Raw genomic sequence first — 15,050 nt, forward strand, 5'->3', positions numbered from 1 at the left:
TAGCCAATGAAGAAGTACTTATCCTGAGAAACCTCTGTCTGGGGCCTGGTCCAGGTTAAGCCCCCACAAATCACTGCCCTTGCTGCTACATCTTATGTATTGTTCTTGCTATTATTATTGTTCACCCAGCAGGTGGTGAGGAGGAGTCTTTGCTTTTGTATAAGTAGGTAAATTAAAGCACAGCTACAGAAGATAGCCTCAGTGTGGTTGGGAAGGGCTCCTTCTGGAAGGACGTTCCTGGTTCTTTTAGACTTGTGGGTATGGGAACTGCTTCCTTGCTTGATTGGGCTACTGGCCATTTATTACCCTGCTCTAACCCACATAGAGTGACGCCAACACAGGGCAGCCGTGGCAGGACTGCTGTGCCTGCCATCAACAGCCACTCTGTCCCTGACCTCTCTTCGCAGTGCCCCTTCATGGACGAGCGGATTATGTGTTTACATAGTAAGATCAAGAGTCAGGCCCTGGAATTTCCAGATCAGTGAGTATTGCCTGTCTGGACTGAGTCCCCTTCCTCTCTAAGCTCTTGGTGTGTGTTTCCCACCCTTGATGTGTCTCCCTCACCCCGCCCAGGCCCGACATAGCTGAGGACTTGAAAGATCTGATCACCCGCATGTTGGACAAGAACCCAGAATCAAGGATTGTGGTGCCAGAAATCAAGGTACCGGGGGGCCCTTGCTCTGCCATGGGATGTGCACCATGGGCCAGGCCTGTGTCCTCTGCTTGGAATTGTTTGGCTCAGCCCTGCCTCGGCCAGGCCCCATGTCCCTCTGTTCACAGCACTGCGCCCTCCTTGGCACCGTTACCCTCCCCTGTCTTGAGCCTCCGGGCTGCTGGAGGGAATGGGGAGTGGGGAGGAGGATTTGGACTCGTGTTAACTGTGATCATGGAAGTGGAATCTGTTGCCAGTGGAGCAGCTAGTGCTCGCTCTGATTGGCTTGGGCTGATGGCATCCACCCTCCCTGGGCTAGACCAGGCTGGGGTCTCTGTGTGCTCCATACCCCGGCTGCCAAAGTCCCAGATCCTTACCCTGCCCCTGCCCGTCCCTTTGAGAAATCTCAGTGAGGGTGGCAGAAAATTAGTGAACAATTTGACACCCTCTCTCCAGCCTGCTGAATTCCATCCTTTTGCTGAAATCACTGTTAGGAGAAATCCCTGTATACCCCCTACACCCAGACCAATGCCACATGCACACATCTGACTCTTATGGAAATCTAGAGGTTTGCTTCAGAAGTTTTTAGGCATCTAGCGAACTAGGATTTGAGGAGAGGGAGGCCAAATAATTACAGATAAGGGCTTGGACCCCAGGGGTGGGTAGTGGGGTGGGGAAGATCCCTGCCTGGGTCCTCTCCTGACTGTGTCCTTCTAACTGGTCTCACTGTGCCTCCTCAAGCCTCTCTTAGCCTTCTGTGAAATGGGGAGGATCTGTCTGCTCTGAGCAGAGCCTTCCGGGCATCAGGAAAAGTCGCTAAGGGGCGATGGGTGCTCCTTGGGCAACCGTACAAGGCAGATGCCAAATTCTGGTCACTTCTGTCAAGACCTGGGGCAGATGGAGATTGCGGTCCGGCACACATCTGGGCCTGGTGGCTCCTTCCCATTCTCTGTCTCTCTGTCTTTTCCACGTTTTCTTGCATCTCACTCACTCCCCCACCCTCTGCCTGGCTTGCCAGCTCTTTTGCATGCCTAACCTCAGGCCTCCACCTCTGCCCTCCCGCACTCCCTCCCTGGCTCCGCTCACTGGCAGGGCCTTGGTGTTACTCTCCGACCTCTGGGGCCAGTCGCCGGCCCCTCACCCCTCCTATCATTCGTTGAAGCTGCACCCCTGGGTCACGAGGCATGGGGCCGAGCCGTTGCCATCGGAGGACGAGAACTGCACGCTGGTCGAGGTGACCGAAGAGGAGGTCGAGAATTCGGTCAAACACATTCCCAGCCTGGCGACCGTGGTAAGGCGGAACGAACCACTGACCGAGAACAGGGACAGCCTGAGGCGGGCTAGGACACAAGGATGGGCCGGGACACAGGAGGGCAGCTGAGAAGCAGATACTGAGCCTGAGAGTTGGGATGCCCGGGTCTGTCCCTGACTCCCAGCTATCAGGCTCTGGGCCTTGGTCATACATCAGGGCAGGAGGCCCCTGCCCCTTGTAGTGTCAGCTCTATCTATGGCCCGATTCTGGTCACTGTGGGATGGGTGGCTCTTCCCCACAGATTCTATCACCCTTTCTGGAATTCTTGCTTTCAGAGCACGCGGCAGGAGGAGAAGGACTGGGGCAGGTGCCAGGGGTGGAGCTGGAGCCGAGGTCTCTAAGATGGAACTCCTACTTGGCTGGCTCTTCTGTCTTCAGAGCAGATGGCTTAGTTTGTCTTGCATCTGCCCTGTGGGCAGCTACCGGGGCTAGGGGCCGGGGCTCCCAGGTCACTTTAATGGCCTTATGTTCCTTGGCCCAGGAAAAAAGATCCAGAACGTGGAGTCCTCAGGCTTAACCTTGGAGACTCTGGGAATCACTCACTGGCCAGTCTCCTGCTCGGGTGGGAGTTTGGCTCCAGGAAGGTGACCGGGATCGTCAAGGGCTGGGGGTCCAGGCAGCAGTCCCAGGGGCAGAATGCAGCTGGCCACCCACTAAGGCCCCTGTGAAAGGCCTGGGGTGTGTTTGGCTAGTACTGGCTCCAGCTGGCAGGCAGGACTCTTCCTCTGGAAGGAGCTGGTGAGACTTTCCAAAAAGACACAGTGTCTGGCCTCAAGTGACCACCCGTTTAGGAGCCTAAATGCTGGCTCCTTCTCTCCCAGCTTTGCACTTCTCCCTCCTGCTTCCCCACACACTTTCTCTCCTTCTTCCAAAAGCTGAGCCCCTGGGGTGGGGCATCCATTCATATCTTCCTCCTCCTCCCCTACCTGGGGCCTCTGCATGACCTTCACTGTTAAAACTCACCCACACTCACTCCCTCTTTCTCATCCACTCCCTGCACTCATGTCCTACACCCACAGTGGGCGAGGCAGTTGGTGTTAGATCCAGGTGCCCACTATGGGTTATTCTGTTCTGGGCTCAGGATTCTTAGGAGAAGGTCTTTGACCCTTAGAGGTCTGGGAGCAGGAGGTACGTGATGAGTGAAACGAACATGGTGTGCCTGCCATCTTGGAGAGGCGGACGCTGGGCAAACCACCAACAAATAAATGTATAATGTAACAGGGGCTGTGAAGTACACCCCTAAGGGGGACTTGGACCCTCAAGAAGGGCATGTGGCCAAGCTGATGGGTTGAAGAAGACCTCCTGGAAGAAGCGGATGTGCACTGAGTGGATGGGAGTGTTAACTGGGCCAACGCAGTATCAGGAAGAGGGGGTTTCTGGCAGAGGGAAGAGCAAACGTGGTGATCCTTTGGTGGGAGGAAGCTAGGACCAACAGGAAAGTTCAAGAAAGCCAGGGCCACTGAAGCAGGGTGGGGAAGGTGAGGGATAGTGACATGAGTCTGGGTAGGAGATGGGGCCTGACCACACAAGACCTGAGGCCACAGAAGAGATTTAAATTATGGTCCCAAGAGATGTCCAAAGTACTTGTAGCATTTAAATCAGGAGAGTAGCACCATCAGAAATGGTCTTTGGAAGACCCCATGTGGAACATAGAATGTGGGCACCAGGGAGGAAATGGGGGCTATTGCAGAGGGACTAAAAGATGGGGGGTGGTGCGAGTGTGTAGAGGTGGAGGGGGCGACACCTGGAGAGGCACAGAGGAAAGGGCTGGTGTGTTCCAGGAACCACAGAACACCAGGCTTGCGAGGGAGGAAGGGAAGGTGAACACCTTGCCAGGGGGCGTGGCCTTCACTGAAAAGTCAGTGTTTTTCTCTTCCTTTTTAATGACATAGAATTTGTGTAACATAGAACTAACCATTTTAAAGTGAACAATACAGTGGCTCTTATTACATTTACAACATTGTGCAACCATCACCTCTGTGATTCCAAAACATTTTCGTCCTCCATCCACCCCACCCCGGAAACCCTGTACCCATTAGCAGTCATGCTGTTCTTCCCTCTCACCAGCCCCTGGTGATTTCCAGTTCACCAGGACCGTCTCTCTGGACTTGCCTTTTCTAGGCATTTCCTATCAGTGGAATCATACCAGTATGTGGTTTTCTGTGCCTAGCTGCTTTTACTCAGCTTTGTGTTTATCCGTGTTCATCCGTGTTGTAGTCTGCCCTGTTGTAACTGAATAATATGCCATTGCATGGATAGGCCACATTTTGTTTATCCATTTTTCAGATGATAGGTGTTTCCACCTTTAGGAACATCAGTGTGTTATTTTTTAAAAGATTTTAGTAATTTATTTATTTGAGAGAGAGCACAAGCAAGAGGGGAGAGGGCTGAAGGAGAGGGAGAAGTAGGCTCCCCTTGGGGCTCGACCCCAGGACCCTGAGATTATGACCTGAGCCGAAGGCAGACACTTAACCAACTGAGCCACCCAGGCAGCCCCATCCGTGTTTTTTTTAAATACTTAGATTTCTTCTTAGCAGCACACACACCAACTAATTCAGAAGCTCGGTCAATGCATGAAACAGCTTGAAGAGGCACCATACTCTGCTTGAGGGGTGGGGGCTAGTGCCTTTCAGGCTGAGGTCTTTTCCTTGAAAATTCCTTCATAGGTTACAGCAGCCAAAAGCATCACCAAAAATAACTCATTTGCTCCCTTGCTCCAGAATCTTCCCTGGCTCTCTGGCTAGCAGCAGGTTAAGTTCCAAAGTCCTTTGGGTGAAAAACTTTAAGTCAGGGAATGAGGGAATCAGACCTGGGTTTTGGAAAGGATAGACCAGATCAGTGAAAGTGAGGCAGAAGATTGGGTGGCCAAGGGAAGCTGAGCAGGGGCCACGGGATATGATGAGGGTAGCACCTTTTCCCAAGGGATCCTCTCCTTAGGCTGGTGTTTGCTAACCAAGCTGGGGACTCAGTCTGTATTAGAGTGGGTGAAGGGGCACATGAGCAAGTTCCCATCACCAGCAGTGAATAAGCCTGCCCCCCATGCATCTCAGCGTTGGGTGGGCCTTTGGGACCTCTCGGCTCCCTCTCCCTCTCCCTCCCAGTAGTCTGTGGGCAGGCCACCCTCAATGTCCTAGGGTGTTTCCTCAGCTCTTACACCTGCTCAGGTGTTTCCTATCCTCCACTAAAATTGAGTCCCCTGAGAAATTGGCACCCTTGTGTGATGTAACCACCGTAGAAAACACACCACATGATCTAAGAATTCCACTCCAGGGTATATACCCAAGAAAAACAAAAACATTTTGTGTAGAAAACATCCACACACAAAAACGTGCACAAATATTCATAGCAGCATTATTCACAATAGCCAAAAAGTGGAAACCTCCCACATGTCCATCAATGGATGAACGGATAAACAAAATGTGGCATTTCCATATGAAAGAATATTATTTGGCTACGAAGAGGAACGAAGCGCTGATACCTGCTGTAGCCATAGGAGCTTTGAGAACATGATGCTAAGTGCAGGAAGTGAGACCCAAAAGGCCACATTCTATGTGATTCTGTTTATGTGAAATGTCCAGAATAGACGAATCCTTAGAACACAGATTGGTGGTTGCCAGGGCCTGGGGGCAGGAGAAATGGGGTGTGAGTACTGGGTTGATAAAATGTTCTGAAAGTCAGTAGTGATGTGAATATACTAGAAATCATTGAACTGTACACTTTAAAATGGTGAATTTTCTACTATGGGACTTCTATTTCAGTTTTTAAAAAGTGCAGCCCCTGAATTTGGCTGGGAAAAGAGTAGCTGGTTTCTTGTTGGGGTGGTCAGATAGTTTTCACCAAAAAGAAAGGCCCAGATTTGAAGATGAGACAGATTGATGGGCCAAGAGGGCAGGTGTCGGGTTGGCTAGGTAAGATACGTGGTGCCAAGTGTACTGGAAGGATAGCACTGGCCAGCTCTCTGGGGCTCAGGTAGACCAAGATGAGGTTAGGATAAGACGTTAAACCAAGGGATTTCAACCTTATCTCATTGGCAGCCAGGAGGCATGAATTTTTTTTTTTTTAAGATTTTATTTATTTATTCATGAGAGACACAGGCAGAGGGAGAAGCAGGCTCCATGCAGGGAGCCCGACATGGGACTCAATCCTGGGTCTCCAGGATCACGCTGTGGACTGAAGGCGGCGCCAAACCACTGAGCCACCCAGGCTGCCCAGTTGTGAATGGTTTTGGACATGAACTAGTCAGATTTGGTGATGATTTGGGTTTTTGTGCCTTCAGTGGGAGGGATGCTGCCCAGGATCTCTCAAAGGCCTGTCACCAACCACAAGCTTTGGGAGTAACTGGGAGAGAAAGGAAAAGGGAGATGGCATTGGGGGAGATGTGGCCTGGAGTCTCCCCCAGGTGGCCCAGCTCCCTCTTCTGTCCTTCAGATCCTGGTGAAGACCATGATACGGAAACGCTCTTTTGGGAACCCGTTTGAGGGCAGCCGGCGGGAGGAGCGCTCATTGTCAGCGCCTGGAAACTTGCTCACGTGAGTGTCCACCTGCCTTACTCTGGGGTGGGGAATAAGAGGCTGGACCCAGGGCAGCGTTGCCCAGCCCACTCCGTCCAGGCCCATCCCTGGAGCAAAACATCTGGAATGACTCAGACCAGATCTCCCAGGCTCAGTAGGAACATTGGAGCAGCTGTCTCTGGTTCTGCCCCACCCCAACTCAGCCTTGTGTGATGGAACTCTCCGCAGAAGGAACTCTCCTTTTGCGGACAGTGAACCCCTGCTGGAGTTCTACCTTTCTCAGGGAAACTTGCACTTTAACACTGGGACCTCTTGACAATCAGAAAGCATTTCTGTGGCCCAGAAACATGCATGCTTGATGGTGGGATTATCAGCCCTGTGATGGAGGAGCAAGGCCTATCTCACCCACATGACCCTCTGTGCCACGCAGAGGTGCCCTGCTCAAGATCCCCCTGGCAGCAGCTCTGTGAAGCTGGTGTTTGGTCTGTGTCTCTGGGGTGGGCAACAGGCATCTCATAGATCCCAAGGGTCCCTTCTCACTTCCCTTTTCCCTCCCCTCTGGCCATTCCAGCAAAAAACCAACCAGGGAGTGTGAGCCCCTGTCTGAGCCCAAGGTAATGCCTGCCTGCCTGCGCTGTAGCCTCTGCCGGAGCCTGGGGGCGGGGGCAGCTGCAGAGCACGGGGCATCCCCACCAGGCGGAGGTTCCTCCCAGCTTGGGCTGCTGCGCCCAGGCTCACCTTGGGCCTCTGGACCTAGATTAAAAAACAAAGGTCATCCTGGGGCTTGGACCTGATGGTGGGTCGTGCATGTGGGCTGGGGCTGCGGGTGCATGGCGCTCCACCCGGAATGCCTGTGAATCCACCCAGGTCTTCTGACCCAGTCTGGTACCCACATATGCTCAGTGCACGTCAGTGGCATTGAGGCTGTGTCACAGGATCCCGTGGCTGCCCCTGCCCTGGGTCCATGTGGTCAGAGCATAGATCAGGCATGCATTGTTCTGGGGGCTCTCCAGCATCTACCCTTTCTTCTCTGATGGGTTAGGACCTGGAAAATAAGTTCCCTTCCAGCCTGCTGCAAATTAATGTAGGAATCTTCTGTCCCCAGGGTGGATCTGAACCTTTTCCTTTGGCCATCTCTTTTCTTTTTTTAAAAGATTTTATTTATTCATGAAAGACAGAGAGGCAGAGGCACAGGCAGAGGGAAAAGCAGGCTTTCTGCAGGGAGCCTGATGTGGGACTCGATCCCGGAATCCCAGGGTCATGACCTGAGCAGATGCTCAACCACTGAGCCCACCCAGGTGCGCTGACCATCCCTTTTCTAAACGCAGTGTCTTCTCAGCATTTTCAGCATGTCCCAGGACAGATGAGAATTTTTGTCCCTGTGGACTAAGATCATAAACACTTAGCAGTCCTGCTGCTTCTCATCCCCCCACTGCCTATGGCAAGATAGAAAATCCAGTATTCTTTCCATCGAGCTCAACTCACTACCTTATCCTCGACTGGGAGCTCCATTTCTGTATTTTTTTCTTTTTTAAGATTTTATCTATTTATTCAGGAGAGACACACACACACACAGAGAGAGAGAGAGAGAGAGAGAGAGAGAGAGAGAGAGAGAGAGATGCAGAGACACAGGCAGAGGGAGAAGCAGGCTCCATGCAGGGAGCCTGATGTGGGACTCCATCCCAGGTCTCCAGGATCAGGCCCTGGACTGAAGGTGCCACTAAGCTGCTGAGCCACCCGGGCGTCTCAGTATTAATTTTTTTTTTTATGTTTAAAATCTTACAGCTGGAAAGCCGTTTCTGTGTTTTAAGAGCAGCTTTATTGAAATATAATTCATATATTACAAAGCCCTGTACCCTTAGCTATCACCGCTAATTCCCTATTCCGAGGTTTCTGTAGAGTTGCCTATTCTAGACACTTCACATCAGTGGAATCATACAACATGTGATCTTCTGTGACTGGCTTCTCTCACTCAGCCTCATGTTCCAAGGTTCATCCACAGTGTAGCAGGTGTTAGAGCTTCATTCTTTTTATGGCCCAGTTATATTTCATTGTACGGGTAGACCACATCTTACTCATCCATTCATTCGGTGATGGGCATTGTTAACATTTTGACTGTCACGAATGAATGCTGCCACAAGCATTCACATACAAGCAAGCGGCCATGTCTGTGTGTTAGGAGTTGACTTATAAGATGAAATGTATTGGCCACCCTCATCCCGAGAGTCAAGGGCTGAATCATGTAGTGGACTGTTTATGATCAGGGAAAGTGGCTGTTAACAATCAGCCAGTTGCTGGCAGCCTGAGAAGACTGCTTCATCCCTGTGAGGCTGTCCCCCGGCTCTCTACCGCCTACTCTTTCAGCCTCCCAGGTGACAGGGAGTGGACAGGGACTGGCCTTTTTTCCCCTCAATCTCAAGTTTTAGGGTTTGCCTCCTGTTTGCAAGTCTGTCATCTGTTTCTTATTTTCAGTGAGCTCAGAATCACAAGCTACCAAGAGATTGGCCTTTGGGCCAATCCTTTATTCCCTCACCTGCAGTCCCAGCAAGACTTGGAGATTGCCCTAAGCCTGCTGGTGGGATGCTTTGATTGTCCACATGACCCAGCACTCTGGAGTTCCAAGGGTTTATACAGATGTCGGAGACCTCGGGCCTAAGGCCTGCCAGCCATCTGCAACAAGAGCCAGCTGGTACATGCAGGCACTTCTAGGGCAGGAATTGAGGACCTGATCTGACATCTAGTTACAGCTCTCCTGCCTGGGAGATTTGACCCCCTGTTCTTTGGCAGAAACATAAAAGCCAATGAGCCTGCTCTTTCAACAGAGAGGGGTTTCTTCCTAGGAGTGTACAGACATCACACTCTCGTCCCTTGTGCTGGGACGGAGGTTCCCTTCCGGCCAGGGACACGTCTGCTGTGGCAAGCCCAGCAGCTTCTCTTCGAAGGGCCATCGCTGCTGGCTGATGGCATGGGACTTGGGCTTCTCCTCAGGGATTTTCCTTCCCACCTCCCTAATGAATTAGGGTGTCCCCCCCTCCCCTCAGGTAGGTCTAGCTGAGGGCACTTCAGGATGTGACCTGTCAGGGACACAAGGACACCTTTACTCCCACCTCCTTGGTTTCTTCTGCTCTGATCATTCACCTTGCTGAGAGGAGGGCCCTTCTCTCCATCCAGAGTGTCCCATGGGCCTGTGTGCTGGGGATGGTTCTCTTGACCACTGTTTCTGAAAGGCTGGCTGTGTGCCAGGCCAAACCCAGGTGGTCCTGACCACTGCCCCCTGGAAGCTCACCTTCAAGTAACTAAAGATTAATCTTCAATCTTAGCCTGAAGAAGGAAGGTTGGGGTGGGGGGAACACATCAGAATACCTAAAAACCTCCACGAACAGTCCCCAAGGCTGGCCGCACACGCTCCTCACGTGGCATGATTTTAGGTGTTAAATAGATAGGTTCGCATCTATTTTTATAGTTCTTTTCTATTTTTGGCAAGTGATGCTGCTTCTCCATTTACAAAGGGGGATATAATGTCTCCTTTGAAACTTTTGTATAGGTGAGGAAAGGGGAGAGACTCTAAAAGCTAAGTCAGTGACCTTCCAGGTGGTGTGGGACTAAGGGAGAGGCTCCAGCCGCGGCAGCCTCGCCTTAACGTGGGTTTTCTGTTCGGTGAGCAGGAAGCAAGGCAGCGAAGACAGCCTCCGGGGCCCCGACCCGGCCCCCGTGGGGGAGGAGGAAGTGCTCTTGTGAAAGGCGGTCCCTGCACCGAGAGTTGGGGGGCCCCGGCCCCCGGCCCCCGCGCTCGCATGCATCCTCTGCGGCCCGACGAGGCGATGGAGTAGCTGCCCGGACACGCGACCTCGCATGCAGGCTGCACCCTGCGTTTCCATAGCAGCATGTCCTACGGAAACCCAGCACGTGTGTAGAGCCTTGACCGTCATCTCTGGTGTTTTTGTGTTTTATTTTGTTTTGTTCCGTTTTGTTTTCTTCCTTTGTTGTTTTAAAGGGGACCAAAAAAAAAAAGACTTGACTCCATGACATCGACCTTGGCCACTGGCTGGCTGAACGGGCAGGTGTGAGGAGTTGCAGACCCAAAGCCACTTGCATTTTGGGACAGTTGCTTTTTAAAACGTTTTTATGCCAAAAATCCTTCATTGTGAACTCAGAACCATGTCAGATATACTAAGGTGAATGTGTGTGGGGTTTGAAAACCATGAAAAACTGGCAGAAAACTCTGGCGGTGTGGGCTGAGACCACAGAGTTAGTTGCTGCGTTTGAAAGGGAGAGGAGGAGGGAGTGTGACTCCCCTGCAAACCTCGAAAGCCCCAAACTCCAAGCTGTGGCACCTTCCAGGACGGTGGACTCACAGAGTCAGGGTAGGGCTAGCCTTCAGTAGCTGCAGGGAGCTTTGGTGCACCTTATTTGTAAGAAGGACTTACATTTTTTTTAATGGGTAAAGTTGCAGTCAGGAAAAGGGAAAGGGCTTGAAGCTCATTAATTGCTTTTCAGAGGGGATTTTCCATCCCTCAAAGGGTGTTCCGTGTGGTTGGGCAGGGAGCAGTTTCACCTAAAGGAGTGATAGCCACTCGCAGCAGGTTTCTGAAACATTAACTGAGCTCCAGTAAATCTCTTGTTCAATGACAAAAACTTCAGGGTGAAATCCTACACTTCCATGTACATTACATGACTTAAGAGTAAACAAAATATTTTCAATTCTCTAGACTGAACTCTAGAGTAGTTCGAGGTCATTTAGAGCTTCCAGGATACGTTCCCCAGCTTTAGGCATGTGATCAGAGTTAGAGCCCATGAAACCTGTGCCTGTATATTAGCAGCTTGGCTTGTTTATAACCTGCGTATTCTAGAGACTGCCAAGGTTTTGTTTTCTCAAATACTAGCTGATTGTTGTGGTTAGTGAAACAGTATCTGGAGGGCCAGTGAGGAAATACTCTGATGCGACGGAGACACAAATGCTCATCCTTACGGGTAAAGCCCTATTGGGGTCTACACAGTCACTTTGGGGCACCCTTTTAGAGAAGGTGGTTGAAACCTAGAGCAGTCCTCAGGGCCCAGGAGAACCAGGGCTTGGCACAGGGAGTTCTGTTTTGTAAGCCAAAGGTCCAGACAGAAAAGGCTTTACCTTTTTGGGTTCCATCTCAGACTGGGAAGTTTCACTGAAGTTAAGTGTGACTTCTTTCCGGAGCCACAGATGGCTGAGCGGAGTTCAAGGGGGAGGAGAACAGGAAGGCCTCTGCCCTGGGAGATTCCCAGTGCTTTGTGGACTCCGGCTTGGGGGAAATGGTGTCGGTAACTGGCCTCGGAGGACATGCTTGCCTGTAGTTTCTGATCATCATTGGCAGGAGGATCTTCTGCAGAGAGACAGCAGAGCAAGACCTCGTGCCCCCGCCACCCAGAGCATTCACAGAACCTGGGTGTTCCTGGCTTCCACAGATCTTTGTAAGCTCTTGACTGTCATTTAGCTCAACTTCTCTTGCTATTTTATAAACAGTATAGAATTAGGGGATGCTGGTTTCCAAGAGCAAAGGACAGCCGTCGAGATGGAGGGTTGTCTGGCCTGCTTTCTTTTTGTGACCTGGTACTTCCTCTTGCATTCCTGCGCTTGTTTATATTTATGGGCACCACCCCTTCTGGGAGCAGCTGGGGTCTGGTTAGTTTGCAATAAGCACCTTGCAGTAGTTAGAGTCCTTAGTCCCCGCCTGTCTGTGTGGACTCTGGTCTGGCTGAGTGGCTCGCCCAGGGCGGGCTGGCAGCATGCGGAGCTTCTGCAGAAATCCTGTTTACACAGTTGCATCGGGTAAGACCATTTCTTCTGCCACAGAACTCCCCACTTAAGGTTTCCTGTGTGGAATGTCGGCTGTTTAGGTGGGTGGGTTCATAACTTTTTTTCAAAGAAACACCAAAGAAAGCTGTGTGAAGGAAGCGCCACCCCCCAAAAAAGATAAGCAGAGGGCTGTACCATCATGCGGTAGAGTTACCATTTTCTTGGAGCACAAACGTTGGCTTTTGAGAAGCTGGCTCTGTCAGGAAGGGGGAGAAGCCATCATGGGCAGCTTTCCCAGGTGAGCAAAAGGGGTGCCTGGGCAGTTTCTTCCATTGTTGGCTCATCTGTGGGACCAACTTGGTGTAAGCAACCTGGGGCCTGCACAGGTTCTTGCCCCAACATCCTCTGTCCTGCTCCACTTCTACCATCTCTTCCACAGCCCTACCAGGGCCTCCGAGAAAGCCTTAGCTAGCCCCTTGACGGCCCTGGGGGCTGGAGAGGCTGTCTCCCCAGTGGTCTGGCTTTCCTGTGAGTTAGGGCTCCCACCCTTTCTGGAACAAAGAGGCAAACACCTGAGCATTGAAGTGGACTCAACCTGTTGCTCTCACTCATCTTCCAAAGGAGAGCTTCGTGTTGCTGGGGGGAAGAACTATGACCTCCACTTGTTTCCAAGGTGCTAGAGAAGGTTTCAAGGTCGTCAGTTCCCATCCTCTTTGCAGCTTTATGGGCCGAGTTTCGCAGAACTGCTAACTTTTCTATTCTGTGTCTGATTTAATGCCCGATGCTTCTGTTTTATTCCTGATCCTTTCTACTATGCATTTTCCTTTTATCAGGTGTACAAAGTTAAATACTGTGTATTTATCACTTAAAAGTACATGAATTTAAGAGAAAAATAAGCCTTTGGTGTTTTTCCACAGATGTTTAAGCTTCTCTGTAAACTTGAAATAAACAGCAAAATGGTGCAAAGCCTAGGCCTTTTGGGGATATTTTTGTTGGTCATTGTTTATAGATATCTCTAGGACATCCATCCTTATGTCTGTTTTTCTTCCTTTGTGAGATCAGATGTCCACGTCAGTATAACATATTCAGCATTATATTATTCATGTCAGTGTAACCATGTCCTAGTATCCTGCTACTAAAAGTGTGGTCCCTGGATTGGGAGTGTCAGCATCTCCTGGGAGTGGGGTGGAAATGCAAGTTCCCAGACCCCATTTAAAGAAGATCCCCAGGTAACTTGTGTGCCCACTGAAGTCTGAGAAGCACTGTTTTAGCAGGCAGGTAATTGCTAGTTCTTCTTTGGAGACCAACCAGGTGAGCAGCTACGGGAGCAATATTAATTACACATAGAACACATCCTGCGAGCAGGCATGTTTTAGGACATATCACCCCACAAGGTAGGTATTTATCCCATCTTATGGATTATCACCTGCAAAGTGAAGCTCAGGAAAGTGAAGTCAGTTGTCCAAGGGCTCCAACTTTGATAGCAAATGCAGTGTTCTACAGAGCTTGGACAGTTGCAGATTGGTTTGTTTTAGTTTTATTTATTTATGAGAGACACAGAGAGGCAAAGACATTGGCAGAGGGAGAAGTAGTCTCCCTGGGTGAGAAGCCCATGCGGGACTCGATCCCAGGACCCAAGGATCATGACCTGAGCCAAAGGCAGATGCTCTACCACTGAACCACCCAGTTGCAGGTTTTCATGGCATTTGGAGACTTAGAACTGATGCTTCCTTCAGGCTAGAGGCTGGGGGTTCCCTGCACTCCAAACGTGAATCTAGCCCATGACATTGCTTTATTGGCTTTGAGCTTAGATTTTTTGGTAAAAGGGATGGCAGATGAAGTCTGAAAGCTCCTTGTTCTGTTGTTGCAGAAATGTAACATTGGAATACTGGTCTTTAAGAGTCAAGAGCAGGTGTTCCTATCCAAAGACTCCACTGAGAATTGAATGAAAGCTCTAAGACATGCAGACAGGTGCATCACTTTGCAGAGTTTAGGAGTTCCAGAGACTGGAAATCTGTCCATGGGTGCAAAGGTGAAGGACCCCTACTTAAGCAGCAGCCTGGGGAATGCCAGCCAGTGGGAATATGGCTGAATGGTGAGTAAAATAAGCAATCCTTTCCCCATCCTGCACCCCAGCTGGCCTTAGCATTACATTTGAGAAAAAAGGAGGCCAAAAGAAGTCTCCCCCACTCTGTTAACTATCACTTCTTAGCCTGCCAGATGAAAAACTGTCCCTAAAAAATTCCAGCTCCACTTGATCCATGTGTTTCAAGCAGGCTTTTTTTTTTTTTTTTTCTTTCAAAAAGGCAGCACGGGGGTTCCTGGGTAGCTCAGTGGTAGAGTGTCTGCCTTTGGCTCAGGTTGTGATCTCGGGGTCCTGGGATTGAGTCTTGCATTAGGCTCCTTGCAGGAGTATGCTTCTCTCTCTGCCTATGTCTCTGCCTCTCTCTGTTGTCTCTCGTGAATAAATAAAATCTTTAAAAAGAAAAAGGCAGCACAAGCCAGAGCTTTTTCAAAGGGGTTTGTTAAATGTTTGTTTTGTTTTTGCACACCCCCCCCAAGCAAGAAAAGCCCAGTTTTATCCAGCAGAAGCAGGCACTTCTAAAATAAACGTTCCCTTTAGTACTTGGAAATGAATTCGTGATATGGGGGGGGGGGGAGGGGGGAGACAAGCAGCTCCTGAAGACTTGTTGCAGAATTAAGTCGGTGTGAAGGCATAGCTAGAAATAACTTTATTAACATTTCAAAGTAGGTGTAGGTGGTGCTGCTTGTAGCTGGAGACTTCTGGAAAGCAAGTGGGGAGGGGGG

The 15,050-nt window shown here is 50.5% G+C and overlaps 1 protein-coding gene across 11 annotated transcripts in view; it reads left to right on the forward strand.

The window, feature by feature from the left end:
• Positions 1–13,208, forward strand: part of CAMKK2 (calcium/calmodulin dependent protein kinase kinase 2) — a 48,950-nt gene extending 35,742 nt beyond the window's left edge. For 4 of the 11 annotated variants that reach the window (XM_072722783.1, XM_026018888.2, XM_072722782.1 and 1 more), the window contains exons 12-17: positions 408–481; positions 574–661; positions 1,815–1,943; positions 6,393–6,493; positions 7,047–7,089; positions 10,141–13,208. In XM_072722783.1, the coding sequence (XP_072578884.1) occupies positions 408–481; positions 574–661; positions 1,815–1,943; positions 6,393–6,493; positions 7,047–7,089; positions 10,141–10,305 (600 nt within the window). In that variant the 3' untranslated portion in view covers positions 10,306–13,208. The remainder of the gene's footprint in view (positions 1–407; positions 482–573; positions 662–1,814; positions 1,944–6,392; positions 6,494–7,046; positions 7,090–10,140) is intronic. The other 7 variants (XM_072722788.1, XM_026018890.2, XM_072722787.1 and 4 more) reach the window with 3 other exon arrangements.
• The last annotated feature ends 1,842 nt before the right edge of the window (positions 13,209–15,050 follow it).

This window comes from Vulpes vulpes, chromosome 10 (genome assembly GCF_048418805.1).
Source record: "Vulpes vulpes isolate BD-2025 chromosome 10, VulVul3, whole genome shotgun sequence".
NCBI classification, from domain to species: Eukaryota; Metazoa; Chordata; class Mammalia; order Carnivora; family Canidae; genus Vulpes; species Vulpes vulpes.